Below are 17,829 nucleotides of genomic sequence, written 5' to 3'. Positions count from 1 at the left end.
CCAGGGTGGATCATGTTTACCCTTGTGTCCTTTATCTTGGGTTTGCTGGCTGGTTCCTTCTTTTGTGCTGGAGGGTTCTTGCCTTTGGCATACTTCTGGTTGATTTTTTCCCCAGAGGCTTGTTTATTCTTGGTCTGAGCAGTGAGCTGAGGCTTTTTACCTGCACAGGGGACAGATGGTTGAGGGGGGCTTTGTAAAGCAAGTAAGCACCTTTCCCTGCAATGGGCACAACCTTGGGCCCTGGAAGGAACTGGACACTTTTCCCCCAGTCTGCTGGGCACTGGCAGCACTGTTTCCCAGAAGCAGCTCCCTCCCTGCTTCTCTTACCAGCAGGTAAAAGTATGCCATCCCATACTTGATTTTAAAGACAGCACCATGTCCCTCCTAACAACTGTGCATGCAGGTGACGCTGCTCGCACAGCGGTTCCCCTGCAGATCAAGCCAAAGATTCGTCCTCCAGGAGCATTGTTTCCATACACTGCTTCCCTATCCAGCATTCTCATGTGGAGACCTGCAGCCCTGCTCCACTTGCATCACCTGTCTCCACTGAAGCTAAATCCTCCATGTGGGAAAACCCCAGCAGGGACCCAGACTCTTCTTCCTTCCACAGCTCCCAACCCAGCCAGGTTCAAAACTGAGCGATGCAAAACTTCCCCCTGCACCGAGCCAGGTCTGGCCTCACCCTGCAGAGCTCAGGGTACCAACTGCCCAGGAAGTTTCATAACTGTCTCCATTCTCACATGGAGAACAGCCCAACGAGCTGTGTAACCTGACAGTAGGCATAGGTAAATCTCTGGAGAAAAGAGCTCATCTGGAGCATGTCTCTCATTGGAAATGCCTTTGGGAGGCTGTCCTTCCTTTCCTCTTGTTTGTGAGGTTACACTTATAGTCTTCCTGTCCTTAATGAGCCACTTCAGAAGGCTTTTTCCTTGTTAAAGGGGGAAGCAGATCTGCCTGCTGCCCATAAGGAGCAAGCTCAATTCAGCTTTGAGGAAATATAAAATATTTGGGAAAGAGACAGGCATGCTTCATCACCCCTAGAAAAATGAACGTGTTCCAAGAATGGCAACAAAGGGGGCTATAAAACAACCCCTGACTGAGCCCTTAAAATTGAATTTATTTTTTTTTTAGACAAGCCAGTGATGCACTTCACCCATGTTCCCTAAGAGACCCAAGGACTGAAAAACAGCTGCTCTGAGTAAGCAGAAGTGGACAGTCAAGGTGGGTTTCTCAAGCACTGGCTCCTTACCAGCATCACCTCCGTCTTTGTCTTTCAGCTCCATGGCAGCCTTGGTGCAGAGCTCCCAGGCACAGAGCCCTGCTGGGCTCCGGTTGTTGGCCATGGCCTCTTTCACCACGGTGTCAATGGACATGTAAGCAGCATTGTAATACTGACATAGGCCTGCTGCTACCTCTGTCTTTCCTGCGAGAGAGAGGAGGACTGCTTGGTGACACTGGCACAGGAGGCACTGCAGGGCCAGGCCCTGGAAAAACCTCCAACAAGGGGAGGCAGTTGCAGCGTGGGTACAAGCTCTGAATTCTAGAGCCAAGAGGATCGTCTCCACCTCCTGTTCAGCTGAGGACTTTGCCTTAAGCACCACGGCCCACCAGGATGTGGTCCTCCTGCTTGCCCCTCTCCCTGCAGCCCTGGGCTGCAGCTCACGTACCTGCCCGGGGTGGCCCATGCACAATGACAACAATCCCTCGGTGCTGCTGCGCTTCACACCTCCCTGAAGATGGGTCAATGCCCAGGTGGCGCATGACAGCCCGAGAGATAGGATTCCCAGTCATTTTCACCAAGGACTCGGGACAGAATGTGACAGTTCTGTATGCTGCAGTGCAAAACCAGGGGGAAGAGTCAGACTCCTGACCACATTTGATCCTCACAATCCTTCCCATCCCCTCAGATCCCAGGAAAAGAGACTTGGTGAAAGCAACATGAGCTTGTTCTTTTGTTGCTAGGAGGGTGCAAATATAAAAGAGTCAGTGATATTAGACCTGGTCCTACTGGCTGAAGAACTCATCCAATCCTAGTCTTTATGGCTAAGGGACACAAGGGAATACCCGGATTATTTCCCCAGTCTATGGCAGGCAGATAGGAACTTGCTTTGGCTACACTCAGGATTGGAAGAGGATGCCACAGCCCTTCAGCCAAGAGTTCCTCCACCAAGCTGGGGAACAGGCAGCTGCTAAAAGCATGGGCTTTCCCTGGAGAGCAAGGTGACAGAGAGTTCACAGTGTAGGGGCTGGAGTCCCTGCTGTTACCACAGGCAAAACAGACACTGCCAAACCCTCACTGTTTTACTGACCTGCTGCTGCCTTGCCCATGGCCTTGGCCTTGGCCTCAGCCTCAGCCCTGGCCTTGGCTTCTGCCATAGCCTTGAGCTTTGCCTGTTGAGCCTTTGGCCTCCTCTGTGCTTCATAGTCCTTCAGCACCTCTGGGGGCAGCGTCTCACCCACGGCACGTGGAGGCATAAAAAAGCTCTTTTGGTACTCAGACCCCACTGCCATCCGCAGGATCTGTGTGGGTAGGGAAGAGAAACCATATGCAAGATTCCTTTTCTTGCCTTTCATTGCACAGACTCAACAAACCCATTTTCTGTCTCCTCCCTTCCTCCCAACAACACAAACTATTTAGTTTAGGTCCTCCCACAGCATGTCAGCAGAGCTGGCTTTGCCCTGGGGATTGCCTCCACCTCCCTGGCACAAGCCTGGGAATGCTGGAGTGCTGTGAAGCTTGGACAGCATGTACATGGGCATCAGATCTGCCTTCTCACCTTCTCCTCCTCAAGGTACTGCTCATCAAAATCCAGGGAGTAAAACTCAATGGGGAAGTTGCATGGATTCTTCACCCGCACTGTGGCCTCCACACCATCACTGTCCACCAGCACCCATCCCATCTTTAGTGCTGGGGGGCTGAACTCCAACCGTGGCTGCAGACCTTGTCCTGAGAGGTGCAGCTTTAAGCGATTGCTGCTCCCACAAATGCTAAGCTCCAGCTCATTCTTGTAAGACTTCTGAAAAGAGGAAAGTGCAGAAAACTCATCCATGAAGTCCCAGGTGACAGGACCCCCAATACAACAATGCTTGCCCCAAGGTCAGGGTGTTATCAGTCCCTCCAAGGTGAAGGGAAACCAGATATTTACTTATGCTAGGGACTACAGTGGCTGTAGTAGTCTGGGTCTGAGTAACTGGGATGAATCCTGGTGTGCACTGTAACTGGGTATTTGGTATCAGATGGATGTACAATGGACTGTCAGGCATTTTCACCTAGTCATGCAGGAGTGCAGTGCTCATGGGAAGGGCCCTCGGGGTTACAGTGTCCAGACACAGTCCTGGCACTGCTGCATCAGGCAAACACCAGCTCCAGGAGAGGCAAAGGAGCTCTTGCTGGCCAGAAATAAGGGTCATCTTCTCTGCCACGTGTTTGGCTCTGGTCCAAGCCAGACACAAGATGGTTACATTTCTTGAGCAATGAAAAGATCCCTGGGACTGTGTGCGGGCACAGAAGCACTTGTGTCCATGCTGGCACACGCTGTCAGTTTCCGAGACCCAGCAGCCACAGGCAAACTACTTTTGGGAATGCTCTGTCCTTTAAGGTGAATCCCCAGCTGCATGGGAATGTGCAGGCAGGCCAGAGCCCCAGGGACTGCTGCCAGCACACCGTACAGGTGACTGTCCTGCCGTGCCCAGGAAGCTGTGTGGTGGCTGTGTGGTCTGTCAGTCCTGCAGCAGGATGACCATTCCAGGATTATCCTCTGCGAGTGGGCAGCTGCTCTGCACCGAGTGTCACAGCTGCAGACACAGCCAGGCAGGGGGGAGGCTGAGGGGAATTGGGCACATCCCCCACATGTGCTGAGAGGCAGCCTCAGAGCCCTGATGCTCTCTGTGCAAGCTCCCTGTGGGCATTTCAAAGCACATCTCATGGGAGTGCTCTGTGGGGTGAACTGAGCCACGCCGAGTACGGGGCTTGCAGAAAGCTCCCTGTGAAGGCAGAGCTCCCACCACACTCTCTGCACCAGGCCCTCATTTCCAGATAGCCCTGACAGGCCTCCTGGGCTGACACCTGCCAATCTCACCTCCTCCTTGGGTGTAAATTGGATTTGCAGATTCTGCCAACTTCCTGCAGGCAGGGTTCCTTTGGAGGGCTTCACTTGAAAGGGACAGGGCACATTCACCAGCGCCTGGAGCTTCTGACGTACAGCTGGTGTCATGTATTTGTGCTGATTGTTCTGGGAACAGAAACCAATCGTGTGAGGTCTCCTCATGCTCTGAGACACTGATACAGTGCTGAGAGCACCCACAGCCAAACCAAGCGTGGCCCCCATAGCGTAGAGCTGGAGGGAAAACCTGTAGACAGGGCAGGCAGATAGGGAACTACTGTCCTCAGAGGAGGAGGAATGGGTGAAAATGGCAGAAAAGCAAAGGATCAGCTAATGGAGCAGGTCCAGGCAAACCAGCCTTGATCTAGACTCTCAGAAGCTTCCTCAAACACACTGTAGACCCAAGTGCTCAGGCAGCCACAGGAGCAGAAAGGGCAAGAGTCATAAAGAAAACCCAGCCCAGAAGTTACGTGTTCAACGTGGCCTGTGCTTTACCTTCGGAACAGGCTTGATGCACCATGTGCAGGGTACTCGGAACCAGTTGTAGAGCCGGACTGTCTCAACCTTGCACTGCCCAACGACGATAGTAGAGAACTGCAGAGTGTTCTTGGAGAGCTCGAGTGACAGTTCAGGCACAGTGGCACGGAGACGGATGTTATATGTGGGGCCTTTTGTCACCTGGAGAAGGACAGAGAACTCAGCAGAGGGTGCAGGTGACATCTGCTGCTGTGCCCAGCCTGCTGCCTGCCCCAACAGCTGTGGTACCTTTATGGGCAGCACCACTTCCACGACACCACGTGGCTGCCGGGCACTTTGAAAGCGCACACAAAACATCTTGGTGTAGCTGTGGGGCAGGCCCTGCACCTTCTCCAGGTTCGTGCTGAAACCTTGAAGAGATGAACACAAAGCAGCTGAGATGCATGAGAAAGACAAAATGTGCCATAAGCATGTTAAGGCCTTACAGGCGTCCTGGCTGAGAGGCCTGGGAAAAGCCGTACGTCGTGCTGTGACCTGGACAACAATTTAAGAGTGCACCTGAACACCTCTCAGACACAGTGAGCCACTGTGTGATGGAACCACAGCCTTGCCTCAAGGCCTCTTCTGGAAGCCTCTTTTGATCCACCAGAGGATCTCACAGGCTTCTTCCTCAATAAATGCTGAATGCAAGTGCTGTGATAGTGTGAACTCCAAACAAAGCACTTTGAAAACACAGCAGGCCCTGCTGGTTGGCAAAACAAGCCCACAGAGTACCCAAGGAAACTAGATGCTCGTGGGAGCCAAGGGCAGAAGATGCTGAGAGGTGACCAGGGTGTTGAGCCCATCTGGCCTCTGCACTGAAGCATTAGGGCAGTCACAGGCAGGCCAGGTCCCTGGGCATGGCTGGCCAGGAGAGTTCTGCCTCTAAAGCTCCCAGCAGGGGCACTGAGAAGAAAAAGCTCAAAAATCTCCCCAAGTTCAGTGGTTTAAGCTAATCTGTCTGAGACAATTCCTTCAAGCCCACAGGAAGTGTCTCCAGCACTGCTTACCTGTGTTCCGCAGGACAGATAGATCAACCTGGAAGGACACTGGGACCGGCCCAGGGTTGGTGATCTCCAGAGCACTTGTCACAGTGTAACCCTTACGGACAATGCCCATGTCCAGGACATACTCAGGCAGCTCAACTCTGCAAGGAGGATTAAGGACAGTCCTTAAAACACAGCCTGGCTATGCATCCAAGTGGATGGAGGGTACAGATACAGTGGCTATTTCTTTGTTCACTGCTGTAAAAACTCAGCTCAAACCCATGAAACCCATGGCCTGACCACGTGGCAATGGCTTTGGGGAGTCAGAAAGAGTGCAGGTCCTAGGTTGTTTCAGTTATTAACAGTACCTGAAAATAAAATTAGTTTAAAATGGACACTGGCCACAGCTCCTCTGCCATGGAAACCCAGTGTAAGTGAGTACACTGGGCCCACATTGGTCTCAATGAAACTGCTTAGCCTGGTGTGCAGCCTGAGCCTGAAATTGCTTTGGGGCCTAGGAACAAGGTTTGCCTGCGCAGGAAATCTTCATTGCTCTGCAACCAGATCACATGAGCTGTTCTGCAGAGCATCTTCTTCCTGAATTGAAGCTCCCGTGCTTGTGCTGTGTCATGATGGTGCAAAGAGATGGACAGTTACCTGGAAAAGCCCTGCCACCCCACCAGGGTTCAAGCCATCTGATTTTGGGTTTTAAAGGGCTTGCTGACATGTGCAGTTCCATTCTCCTTTTGTTTAGTGTGCTCCCAAGACATCAGCTGGGAGTTGTCTCTTTCAGAGCTAGGCAGTGGGGACAGCATTTATGCTGTCTGGAAGGGCTTGAAGGTGTGCACTGAGTCCTCTCAGCTGTAGGGACAGAACCCCACACCTGTGGGGAGCTGAGCCCGCCAAGGCTCAGTGTGGTGCCAGGGAAGGGAGGACACTCTGCTGCTCACATGTAGCGTGTCACAGCCACCAGGACCAGACCCCTTCTGGAGTCCAGGCTATTCCCAGCTCTGCAGACACAAGGAGCTCTCAGGAGAAGGGGACATGGCTGGGTGTTCCCCACGGGGCACCTGGAGATGGGGATGGGAGTCCCTACTCACTTGACAAGACTCTGGCACAGCTCCTTGTCAGGGAACGTGCTCTTTGGGGGATGGGATGTGAGCTTTTCCTGCAGCTTAAAAGCAGCCTTCTCTATCAGCATCCTCACTGTGTTTATCTGCAGCTGAGTGTCTGGCTGAGGAAAGGGAAGACAGTGGCTGGTTAGCAAAGATCCTTCCCAAAGCCCAGCTTGCACCTGAGAAAGGATCCCCCCCTGCTCTTGTTGAGAGGGCATGTGGGGTCCTCCTGTCTGGCTGCTCAGTGTCTGTGACACCTCCTGCTCTCTTAGCCAGCACCGCATCTCCACCAGGGAAGTAACTCCAGCATCTTTGCCTGCCCAGACACTGTTAGCAAAGCTGCTCTGGCCAGGCAGACAGACAAGCCAGGAACCTTCCAGAGCTCCAGATACTTGCCTGCCCCCAGCCAGTACCAAGGCAGCTTGGACAAAAACTGTCTTGAAAGGGAACTGGGACCAAGTTGGTGCCTCTTGGAGGTGAGTACCACCAGCACAGCCCCAGGGCACAATCAGGCAGCTGCTGTTTGCTGTTCAGGTCTGTAAATCTGGCAGGGCTTGGCTTGGGACCAACAAACTCCCCAGCAATGACCTGCATCTCCTTCAAAGTGCCATCAACTCCATCCCTGGAGCACGGCCTTCAGGATCTCTCCCTGGGGTAGCCAGGAAGCTGGTGCAGCCCCAGAAGAGACCATGACCAGTGTGGCAGCCCTAGGAGCAATGCTGAGGTGACACATGGTTCTAAGTGGGCAGGGAGGTCCCAGGTGCTATCAGGGCACTGGGGAGCTACTATGGGCTGCAAGGAGCTCAGGTGACATGGAGAGGGTGGCATCTGCCAAACAGGGCTGCAGCTGTTCTTACTGCAATGCCAGAGTCAGGCACGTGGGGCTTCGGGTACCAAATCTCTGGAATTGGACTCTTTGGAGTCTGAGTTTTTGGGGTCTGAAACTTCAAGGTCTCGGTCTTCCGGCTCTGAGTCTTCTTCCGAACACCTGATTTATTCCTCTGACTGTCTTGTTTTACGGGTTTTACGAACTGTGTCAGAGGCTTCTCATATTTTTCATTTCCTGAAGGAAGAAAACATCCACAAAGAGAAGTATTATCAAAGTGCCAGTCCCATTTAAGCTGGGAAGTCCCTGCCTCCCAACACTGGTTTCTTCCAAACCATTTATGGTGGTTTCCCTCAAACCATCTATGGAAAGTGGATGCTGCTGCTCCTCTCTGAATCCTCATGTTCATTCCCATCTATTTCCCTCCCCACAGAGGAGCATCTCATCCCCTGCAATGTCACACAAATCCAACCCTGCCAGAAGCCCTGCCAGCCTCTCTTACGGCTCTCCCAAGCCTTTCAGTCTAGCCATCATCCCTCAGGACCCTGCCAGATGTGCTGGCAAGCTCTGCAGGATGGTTCCTGGGACAAAGCCCACATGGGATCCTCTGCTCAAGACTCACGAAGAGGGCTTGACTTGGTCTGGGAGTCCTGCAACCCTCCAGCCTTGGTGAAGGTGGGCATGAGCTGCCCTATGGGCATATGGTAGGGAACAAAACCAGAGGGGCCCTTCCTGGGGGCAGACAGGCAGTGCCCACCTTTGATGTTCCAGGGCAGGTTCACACTGATCATGGGACAGAACGCTTCTCCTTTCAGGCAGATATTTTCCGGGTCCAGGTCACCCACTGTAAGCTGGTAAGTCCTGCTGAAGGCTTCTGGTAATCCTGGCATGTAAGAGAATTCCAGCACTTGCTTCTCGCCAGGTGGAATGGAGCCCTGCAGGGACGGGAGAAGAGGGAAGGAATGCATCAGAGTGTTTGATGGGGATGGCTCAGGGGACAGACAGGCTGAGGAGAGAGGTTCTCATCTAGAAGAAACCATCAGACCACATCACCTTAATGATAAACATGTTACAGTGTTGGCTTTCACAACTGTTACAGTAAATACTATGTGTTTTATAATGTTGACTTTTGTAAAAGACGTTTTGCTAAAGTTTAGAGTTCTTTTAATGTGAATGTCGTGTTGTGATACCAATGTTGAAGAGTTGTTGTATTATTAACATTTAACCAATGAAGGAATGGAAACCTGCTGAATGTGTCAAAAAGTAACAAATGACCAGGACTAGGACAACTGCACATGTTCCAAAAAGGTGGGACAGAGGAGGAACTATGTAAAAATATTTCAATATGCATAAGCATTTGTAGATATGGATTAGGCTGATGCAATACCCAGGGTATATAAGGGGTGTTACTGTGGTGACTGGTGTGTGCCTCTGGCTAAGCACTCAAGCCAAGCACCCAGCGCTGTTACTTCTGCTTTGTTGACTTTGTCCCCTGTTGTCTCTTATTAAATTTTATTTAAATTTTAACTGAGGAGTGGCCTTCATTTTTCATACCTTCTACCTTCCTTGTGCCTAAAAGGTCGAGCCTCTGACCCCGGGGTGCCGTGTGTCTTCCCCAGGGCTCATAAGGCTGCAGCCCCAGCACAGCCCGAAGTGAGCACCAGCTCTGCTGCTGATGGGGTTTGCCCTCAGCCAGCAAGAGCCCGCCTCAACACAAAAAGGCTCTTCTGCTGCTGCTGTGGAAGGGAAGTCCCCACACTGAGCAGGGCCACCAGCTCCTCTCAGCCCTTGTAGGAGAGAGGCACGAAGAAATGGGGAAACCAATCGCTTCCTGTTCCCACTGCAAGGAGGAACACAGGCAGGAGTGCTGCTTCGGCTCAAAGACATCCCACGCAGGACTGAGAAGCTTGGACAGTGGTGGGATGCTGCTAATTTTTCTCCCTGCTCCCTGTCCCACTCACTGCCCCACAAAGCCGCTGCACAGCAACAAAGCTGGAGGAGGCAGGGAGCAGCAGGCCTGTGTAAGGGATATGTGATCACACAGCCTGCGTAACAGCCTCAGAAACACTCCAGTGCCTGCACAACCTGAGATCTCAGCCGTCGGAGTCCCCGGAGTGACTGTGGGCAACCAATTAAATTTTAAGCTATGCCACAACGTATGTTATAAATCCACTTTCTGACATGGGGTGAAAAATTACTGTAGGGGTTGTAGACGTGCTGGGAGCCTTAACACAATCCCACGTGCAAAGGAGATGGCTAGGAGAAAATGCAGGCAGGCTCCGTGTCTGGGGAGCTGCAAGCGACCACCCAGTTGGAGGCGGGCAGACCCCGAAGCCGGGAAAATTTTGCCCGTCTTCCTAAAAGGGCTGAGTTATGGGAGGAATCTTAGCATATACAAGCAGTTAACACCGCTCGCCACGGCAACCCAGTGCTCCGCTGCTTCCCCGAGGGAGCAGCCGCCGCGCCCCGACCGTGACAGCCCGCGGCTGCTGAGCCCGGCCCGGCCGCGTCCCGCGGGACAGCCGGCCCTGCTGCCGGCGGATGGAGCCCGGCCCGGCCGCGTCCCGCGGGACAGCCGGCCCTGCTGCCGGCGGATGGAGCCCGGCCCGGCCGCGTCCCGCGGGACAGCCGGCCCTGCTGCCGGCGGATCGAGCCCGGCCCGCCGCGGCGGGCACACACGCTCGGTGCGGTTGGCAGCACAGCTGCTCCATCTGCCGAGCAGGACCCGACACAGCGCCCCAGGGCTCCAGCGCTAACGCTCTGTCCCTGTCCCGCGTTACTCTCTCCGTTTCTCATTTTCTCTCTCTGCTCTTTTTTCTATCCCCTTCTGGTCGGGACCATACCCTTTCTTTATCAATAAACAGTTTTCAGATATAACGCTGCGTCTGTGCCTTATTTTCATCTGAGAAATCTATCAAAAAGAGTTCTCCTCTACTCCCCTTACAGTGGGACAGACAGCGACCAACACACTTGTGCCTCCCGCCGTGTCTGCCCTGTGACAGCAGAGCCACCCACCAGCCAAAACCGTGGGGGAGTCTATCAGGAGAGCACTTGTTTGACCTTCTCTGCCCCCAGCAGAAAAGGCTTACAGCTCTGTCTCTCTCATGGCTGGGTTTGGGGTTTTTCCCTCTGACTTTTTTCCCCCTTTCCCCTCCCCCCCCGCTTTTTTTCCCCCTTTAAAACTCTCCTGGGCCACCTGGCACAGGGCTGGGGTCAATCACTTGTGCTACTTACAGTGGTGGGGTTGACCAAAAACACACCAGGCAAATGCTTGTTTGCAGGGCTAGGGTTTAGCACCCAGCTGAATTCAATCTTGCCACTGTTCTCCAGGGTGACATTGCTGTGATGAATTTCATTAAACATCTGGAGAGAAGACACAGGAGAGGGAAGTTACACACCCAGGCCTGCTGCTGGGAATCTCCTTCCTCTCTTCTGGGATTGAAAGCAGACACATCCTGGGAGCAGGGACCAAGGAGGAGATAGGGGCCCTTGGGAACACCCAGGCACAGGGCAGCTGCACAGCACCAGGGAGCTTTTGCAGCACACATTGGGGTGAAAACAACCATGTGAGGGCCAGTAATAAATGAACCAGGGGACACAGGCCCTCTGCACTTTGAGGGGTCACCAACAGCCAGGAAAAACAGAGACAGCACTGAGGCATTCCAGAAGAAAAGGCACCTGCTGCAAGTATTGGCAAGCAACACAGATGCAACAAGGGAGTCACACAGGGCAACACAGACAGGGCCAGCAGTTGGAAATATCTGTGGGCTTTCAACTGAAAAAGAGTGAAGTGGCGATTATTCTGGGACAGTCTCTCCAAATATAGTGACTCTTCCCTTGATTGTTGTGTGGATTAAGCAAGAGCTTTAGACAAGAGCATCTCTTTGGAGGTCAGGCTTTAGACATGGATCAGCAGAGGGATGTCTCAGGGACATGCCCCTCAGAGCATCCCCACTGGGACCCTGCCTTCCTCAGGAAGCAGTCTTAGGTACCCTGAAAAAGAGGCATTCCCAGCATTTTGGAGAGGGTTGGAGATGGCCATTTTAAGCCAGCTTGGATGCCAGATGTGTCCCTCAAAGGTTGCACTTCCAAGCCCCAGAGCCAACAAAAGGGGCAGGGAAGGGGACCGAGGTGGACAGGAGCCCACCAAGGCAAGGAGCTGTGCTAGGGTGTTGCGATTCGTGTTTTATTAGTTTATTGTGAAATAATTTACTCTGTTATACCTCCATGTTCTCCCCAAGTTGGTTCATCCCTTATTTGTACCCTGCCTCAAAGCTGTCCCTCACGCCATTCCCCACCTGTTGTTCCAGCTCTTTCCCTGCCTGTCAATGTAATCCAGCCCCTTACTCCCAAACCTTCTCTGCCACTCTTACCCTGGGCCAATCCCTGACTGCAACACCCCTTTGGAATTCCCCTAAACTTCATGTCTCATTGGCCCATGTGACTTTCCCTTTCCTCCCCCTTGTCCAGTCCCAAACAAATGATGTATTCCCTTTACCCCTCCCATGAAGACTCCCCACTGGACAACTCCTTGTAACCGCCCCCTGAGTTGTAACAGCATAAAAACCCGTGCACCAGGTGTTCCAGGGCTCTTTGGCTTGCTGCTTGTGCTTGTAATAAAACCCTCTGTGTGGAGCCTCAAGACAGAGAGCCTCCTCCTTTCTCCTTTGCCTGGTCCCTGTTGTGGCTTCTGTCTGGCACTGTAGAGCAAGTTGCTCTAAAGCTTCTGCCTCTGGCTTCTGCTTCTGCCACACCAAGGCAGTTCTCCACTTCTGGCGAAGCACCAGAGTTTCAAGAGCTAGCCTGGGCTCCAGTGGGCTGCATCGCCAGGGAACACGTGTGGTACCTGAAAGCCACAGTTGATCTTCCGGAGGCTCAGGGAGTAGCTCATGTGTGAGGCCTCCCCGGTCAGCACCACCTCGTAGGTGGGGCCTCCCTCCACGTGGCACAGCGCTTTGACATGGGCGATGGTGTAGAAGGGGCCAGAGAAGGTGAAGGAGACCTCCTGGCTCTCTCCTGGCTGCAGCACACCTGACAGCGGCAGGATACTGAAAGCCTGGATGGAGGACAGGAGAGATTAAGGTGTTGAACATGGAAATGGATGCAGAAGAGCATCTTGGAGCAAAGTGCAGCTGTAACTGGAGGGGCCTATTCCCCAAACATCTGAGCCACTGACCACGGGGGAAAATCTTCTCCCATACTCATGGATCAATGCATTAATTAATACACTACATTAAAGTGAACTGGGATATCTCCTGGCAGTAGAAATTCTCTCTGATGAACAACTTGCCTTTAAAAAGCACTTCTTACTGCTTTTAGAAAAGGAGGAGAGACAGAGTGAGAGCTCTTGGAGCTCAGGGAAGGACTCCAGCCCAGTTCATCTGACTCCTGAGGCTTTTCCCCTCTCTCTCTGATATATATGCTGCTTTCTCAAGGTGCCTCAGCAAAAGCTCCTGCAAAAATTTCCTATGAGGTGAGGTCCAGGGGGAGCAATGCCCTCCATAGGTGCTGCACAGCATCCTTGGGCAGCCCTACAATGTGTCCTGCACGGCCTCTCCAACAACCAGCTGTTTGAGCAGCACTTTGTGTTGGGCCTAGAGGGACGTGAGGCCCCTGTGTGGCCAATGCTGAGGGCCACCAGTGGGACTGGGAGCTACAGCCCTGCTTGCCACACTGACAGTGGGCAAGTGAAACACATTCCCTCTTACCTCCTCCGCTTTGAGAGGAGTGTGCGGTACACTCGGAGAACACCCGAATCCTTCCAAACCTTGTGGGATGTAATACTCTTCATGAGCTTCTGGTGGCACCTGAAAAACAAGCCATTTTCTATGCTAGGAGGAAGAGACAGCCACTTTGCAAAGTCTTGAGTTTATAAGACAGCTTCAGGGCCACCTCTGCAATACCAGCTCTCGGGTGAAAGCAGAGACCTGGAAACGGGTAGTCTGTCTGGGTTGGGAAGAGGGTACATGGAGATCAGGATTCCTCAGAGCTTGCTTTGGGAAGGAAGCTGGAGGTCTTACCATCATGCTGCAGATAAAAGCCTCATCTTACATTGTGAAGAAAACAAGGCAAAAAAATCCCACACTCAACACAGGCCTGAAGGATCTGAGTGGCCTTCTCCAAGGAAAACTCTCCTATTTCTCCCTCCCACTCACCCCATCTCCAGCCACTGGCCCCGCTGCCCAGCCAACGCTCAGGGTACAGGACAACAGGGCAACAAAAAGAGAGGTCAGCAGCACAAGCTGGTGGCAGGCTGGGGAGGCAGCACAAGCACTAGGTGTACAAGAAAATCTACCTGTGCTCCTAAAGATTGGGCAATATCCCACAATTCTTCCAGGGCTGTGACTGGCTCCTCCACGGTTCTAATCTTGAAACGTCTCCTTTGAAATGCCAAGGAATCCAAACAGGTTCTCTTTTCCTTTGGTGGGTGGGGTTTGAATTTAGGTGAGCGAAGCTCATATCTGGAAAATAAGGTAACTATGAACAGGGACCTGCAGAGGGAGGGAGGGAGGGAGGGAGGGAGACCTGCACCAGCAGCTCCTGGTCATGATGCAGCCCCTGTGTGGGTGCTGGTGCATTGAACTGAGAAATGGTTTGATCCAGCCCTTCCCAATCTAGGCTGGAGCAGGTCTGTTCTAAAGGCAGCCCAGGGATGACACTGAGGTGCTGCAGCAGCTGCAACTGTTTGCATTGAGGAACTACAGAGGACAGGGATGAACACCTTGTGGGGATGCAAAAAGCACAGTGGGAGAGGAAAAGACAGAAGACAAGCAAAAAGGGGAGATTTGAGGCACCGAGGGGCAGACCCAGCCAGTGATGAGCCAGCACAGCCCCCAGGGTGCCCAACACCAGAAACTCTGCAGCTCCACCAGGTATTTATCAGGAATGTTTCCCTGACACTGCTGGGGGGCTTGATTGACATTTTCCAACACTCCCAGGTGACTCAGGTCACATTCCCATTTTAAATTGAAGCAGGTGCTCAGGGTAACTCTGCTTGTGTTTCTAATGCCATGTGAGGGACACAGTTGAGCGCTGCCTGCCTGTCACCCTGCTGAGCTGCAAGTGCTCCCCACACAGTCAAACACAACATGGATGCTCCATGCCCAGACAGGCTTCAGGGCCTGTAATGACCTGCTCCCCAAAGAATCACTGTCTTCAGCTTTGTTGCTTGTTACCTAAGGCTGGGTTTCATTTCTGGATGAGGGGCAGTGTGATCATAACCCCCAAGAGATCCCCTAATCATCTATTCCGCTGTCTTTAGTTTTAATGAATGGTTTGAGGCAACTTCCCAGGACCATGGTGCCCAGACAATGGCATTTTTCATTCTAAAGTAGAAACTGTCTGGGAGGCAGGGATAGGAGATTATGTGATGAATGAGTTCCGCTGTCAAGCAGTATGGAACCCATAAGGGATATGTTGCAGTGGGGAAGAAGTCAAAATGAGTAACAAGTTGCACAAAAAAAGGGAGTGAAGAATCCAAGGTGTCCACTGAATGCTGACCCCTGGGAAAGAAATTGGCCTGGCAGTAAAGGAGTTGTCTGAGAAAGAAGGAAAGGGAAGGCTGTTCAGCTGGCTGTTCAGCATCAGCCCAGGCTAGGTAGCTCTTTCTCTGGTGTTGGGACTTTCTGGGCATCCTCCAGCACAGTGCAAGGGAAGAAGGCAAGGAGCAGAGAGCAGCTCTGCTCCTCTGAGAGGACCCATCCCAAAGCAGAGGGGCCAGAAGGGCCTCCAGCAGCACTGTGGGACTGGGACTAGGAGCCCTTCATCAAGGTGGACATTACCTCAGGCCACAGAGGTCTGAGAAAGCAGCTTTCACCCCAGCTTTCCTTTCCAGGGGAAACCTCTATGGGGGCTACACAGCACCAAATTGGTGAAAAACCTATTCCCTGAGCATCCAGCTTCAGCATGGATGGTCAGTGTTATTTGCACAAGAAAAAGTCAGAAGCAGTTTGTCAGATCCTAGGCAAAGAGCTTTGTTCTTTGCCTAGTGCAAACGACACCAGCAAGAAGAGCTTCAAGGAGAGGGCAAAGGTGCACTTACCTCAACCTGTAAACCTGGCTGCTGGAATGGAACGACCAGTGGTACTGGGCGGGAAGTGAGCTGCAGTTGGTCATCTTCAGAGAGCGCACTTCTTCAGTGCCAGCCACGATGCAGCCAAACTCCAGGGTGCTGGGCTGGATGTGGAGATGTGGGAAGCGGACTTCTCCCCAAAGGACGATACGCTCCACAAAAGGATGGTCCCTGACCAAATTTATCTTTAGCATCTTCTCTTTTTTCCAGCTCTTAAAATTCAGTTCATAAGCTGGGTCAAATGCGATGTAGAGATGACAGGTCTCCCCTACATCCACTCTCACAGGCTGCAAGGAGATGAGCAGTGATTAATCACCTGTGGGAGGATGTCTCAAGGTCTGATAGCACAAAACAGTAAATGTTCAAAGTCACCCCCAGCATCTGTTCATGGTTCATTTCTTTACTGCAGGCACCACAGTCCAGTCCAGGATTCCCTCAGGCTCCCGTTCCTGTGCTCAGCAGCAATACAAGCGGGTGGCTGCTGGAGAGCTGGCATGCTTTCCAGAAGACACCTTTTTTGCATGGCTTGCCCAGACCCAGTTGCCTGCTCCCTTCTCTTTGTGCCTGAAAGCCGGGATGGATTTTCTCAGTTCAGGCGAGATTTTGATTCCTTCAGCAGCTCTGCTGATGCAGCCCAGGCCAGCCCACTGCTGATACTACAGAATAAACTTCTTGACTCAAGGAGTTCCCAACAGAAAGGCACCACCACATCCCACCTCTTCAGACTCCACTGGAGGAGTCCAGGGCTGCTCACCTGGCCATCTGGGAGGGGCTGCTGGTCCTCATCACAGACCAGGAATGGCTGCTCCAAGTCCAGCATAAGGTCCAGTGGCAGCAGGCAGGTGTTTTTTAAAGACAAAGGCTTGTACTGCCGAGTCAGGATATCACTGGATTTCTATGGAAACCGGAGACAAGGAAAAACAGCCTCAACTAGCCATAGACCACCTTCTACTTCTGCTGCATCTCACATTCTTCAGCCCCAGAAGTGCATACATCTCTATTTACCCTTTCTATTTGTTTCTACCCTTCCAGGAGATTTTTCTTTATAGCAGATGCTTTTCATCTTTAGAAATCACAGCGTCCTCTGGGGGATAGGGAAACACTCCCATGTACAGATGAGGGAATAGGTTCCTGAGAGGAGGTGGCTGCTTGAAGAAAGATCTAAAGCAGAAAGTGAATCCAGACCATTTGGCTCCAGTTTTGTCTTCATATTGGGCAGAACAGCACTAGATGGTCTTTACTCACATACAGTCATTCCTCACAACCTTATTGGCTCTAGCAGCCTCATAAAAGCCTAGGCTCTTCATTCCTGTCTATGCATTGTTCTGGGCTTCCTGCATGGTTTAGAGAAACCAGAGAGTTTGGGAAACTAGTTCTGAATGTACTGATATCAAACAGGTGCTGTGCCACAGTATGCCATAAATCAGTTTGTATGTGTGGCATCGAGCAGAACCCAGGCAGAATCAGAGAGAGCTTAAAAGCTTCTAAATTACATCTGAACTGCCTGTTCCAGGGATTCTGCACTTCAGTGGAAGCCTGGGAACCAGAGGAGAGGCCTGAAACTACAGAAACCAAAGGATGAAACATCTTGTATTTTTCAGACAACTTGCAGGAGAGGGAAAGATGACGCTGGAGTTGGGATCCAGAGACTAAAGGGCACCTGCTCTGCCTCAGTGTTATCATCACTGCAGCTGTAGGCTGTCTGGGGGGTCCTTTGAAGCAGGTGAGACTTAGGGAAATGCACAGAGCTGTACCATATAGCTATAGTATAAAGCATCCATGCCAAGAGCAGAGAAGGGAAAGAGGCACAGGAGATGATGGGTTTTTCCTCAGGTCAGCCTGAGGAATTCACAGGAATCTCCATTTTCCCCAGCTTCCCTACAGAATCAGTGTACAGACATATCATCGTGCCTTGGAGCATCCTCCAAACCCTCCCTTTACAGTGAGCAGAGAAACTGGCATTTGTCTGGAAGTGGCTAAAAAAGTGGGTGTTAAAATGGTAGGTGCTGCTGCCTATCTCTTGTCCTCAGCAAGCCTCTCCTGTGGAAAGACAAGCTGAGTGAACATTCAGGCAACGCAGTCAAACCTCCACTCAACACTCACCGCAACTGGCTCAGCGACAGAGGCAAGAAAGGCTCTTTTGCAAGGTTTTATTCCAGCAGAATAACACAGTAGCTGAAGGGAAACCCACGGGAAAGAGGATGAACCACGT

General features: G+C 52.2%; 1 protein-coding gene across 4 annotated transcripts in view; it reads right to left on the bottom strand.

The window, feature by feature from the left end:
• The window catches only part of LOC135279532 (hydrocephalus-inducing protein-like), a 73,136-nt gene that overhangs the window by 21,844 nt on the left and 33,463 nt on the right, over window positions 1–17,829 (bottom strand). For all 4 annotated transcript variants that reach the window (XR_010346758.1, XM_064386971.1, XM_064386972.1 and 1 more), the window contains exons 22-39: window positions 16,372–16,512; window positions 15,588–15,904; window positions 13,842–14,007; window positions 13,255–13,353; window positions 12,393–12,602; window positions 10,781–10,909; window positions 8,304–8,481; window positions 7,578–7,783; window positions 6,706–6,839; window positions 5,630–5,766; window positions 4,869–4,990; window positions 4,599–4,781; window positions 4,080–4,232; window positions 2,778–3,017; window positions 2,310–2,520; window positions 1,668–1,832; window positions 1,250–1,423; window positions 21–160 (exon numbers count right to left, since the gene is read on the bottom strand). Coding sequence is in view for 3 of the 4 variants with exons in the window: in XM_064386971.1 (XP_064243041.1) it covers window positions 21–160; window positions 1,250–1,423; window positions 1,668–1,832; window positions 2,310–2,520; window positions 2,778–3,017; window positions 4,080–4,232; window positions 4,599–4,781; window positions 4,869–4,990; window positions 5,630–5,766; window positions 6,706–6,839; window positions 7,578–7,783; window positions 8,304–8,481; window positions 10,781–10,909; window positions 12,393–12,602; window positions 13,255–13,353; window positions 13,842–14,007; window positions 15,588–15,904; window positions 16,372–16,512 (3,105 nt within the window). In the remaining variant the exon portion in view is untranslated. The remainder of the gene's footprint in view (window positions 1–20; window positions 161–1,249; window positions 1,424–1,667; window positions 1,833–2,309; window positions 2,521–2,777; window positions 3,018–4,079; window positions 4,233–4,598; window positions 4,782–4,868; window positions 4,991–5,629; window positions 5,767–6,705; window positions 6,840–7,577; window positions 7,784–8,303; window positions 8,482–10,780; window positions 10,910–12,392; window positions 12,603–13,254; window positions 13,354–13,841; window positions 14,008–15,587; window positions 15,905–16,371; window positions 16,513–17,829) is intronic.

This window comes from Passer domesticus, chromosome 12 (assembly GCF_036417665.1).
Source record: "Passer domesticus isolate bPasDom1 chromosome 12, bPasDom1.hap1, whole genome shotgun sequence".
Classification (NCBI taxonomy): domain Eukaryota; kingdom Metazoa; phylum Chordata; class Aves; order Passeriformes; family Passeridae; genus Passer; species Passer domesticus.
This window is presented reverse-complemented; position numbering and strand designations above follow the sequence as displayed.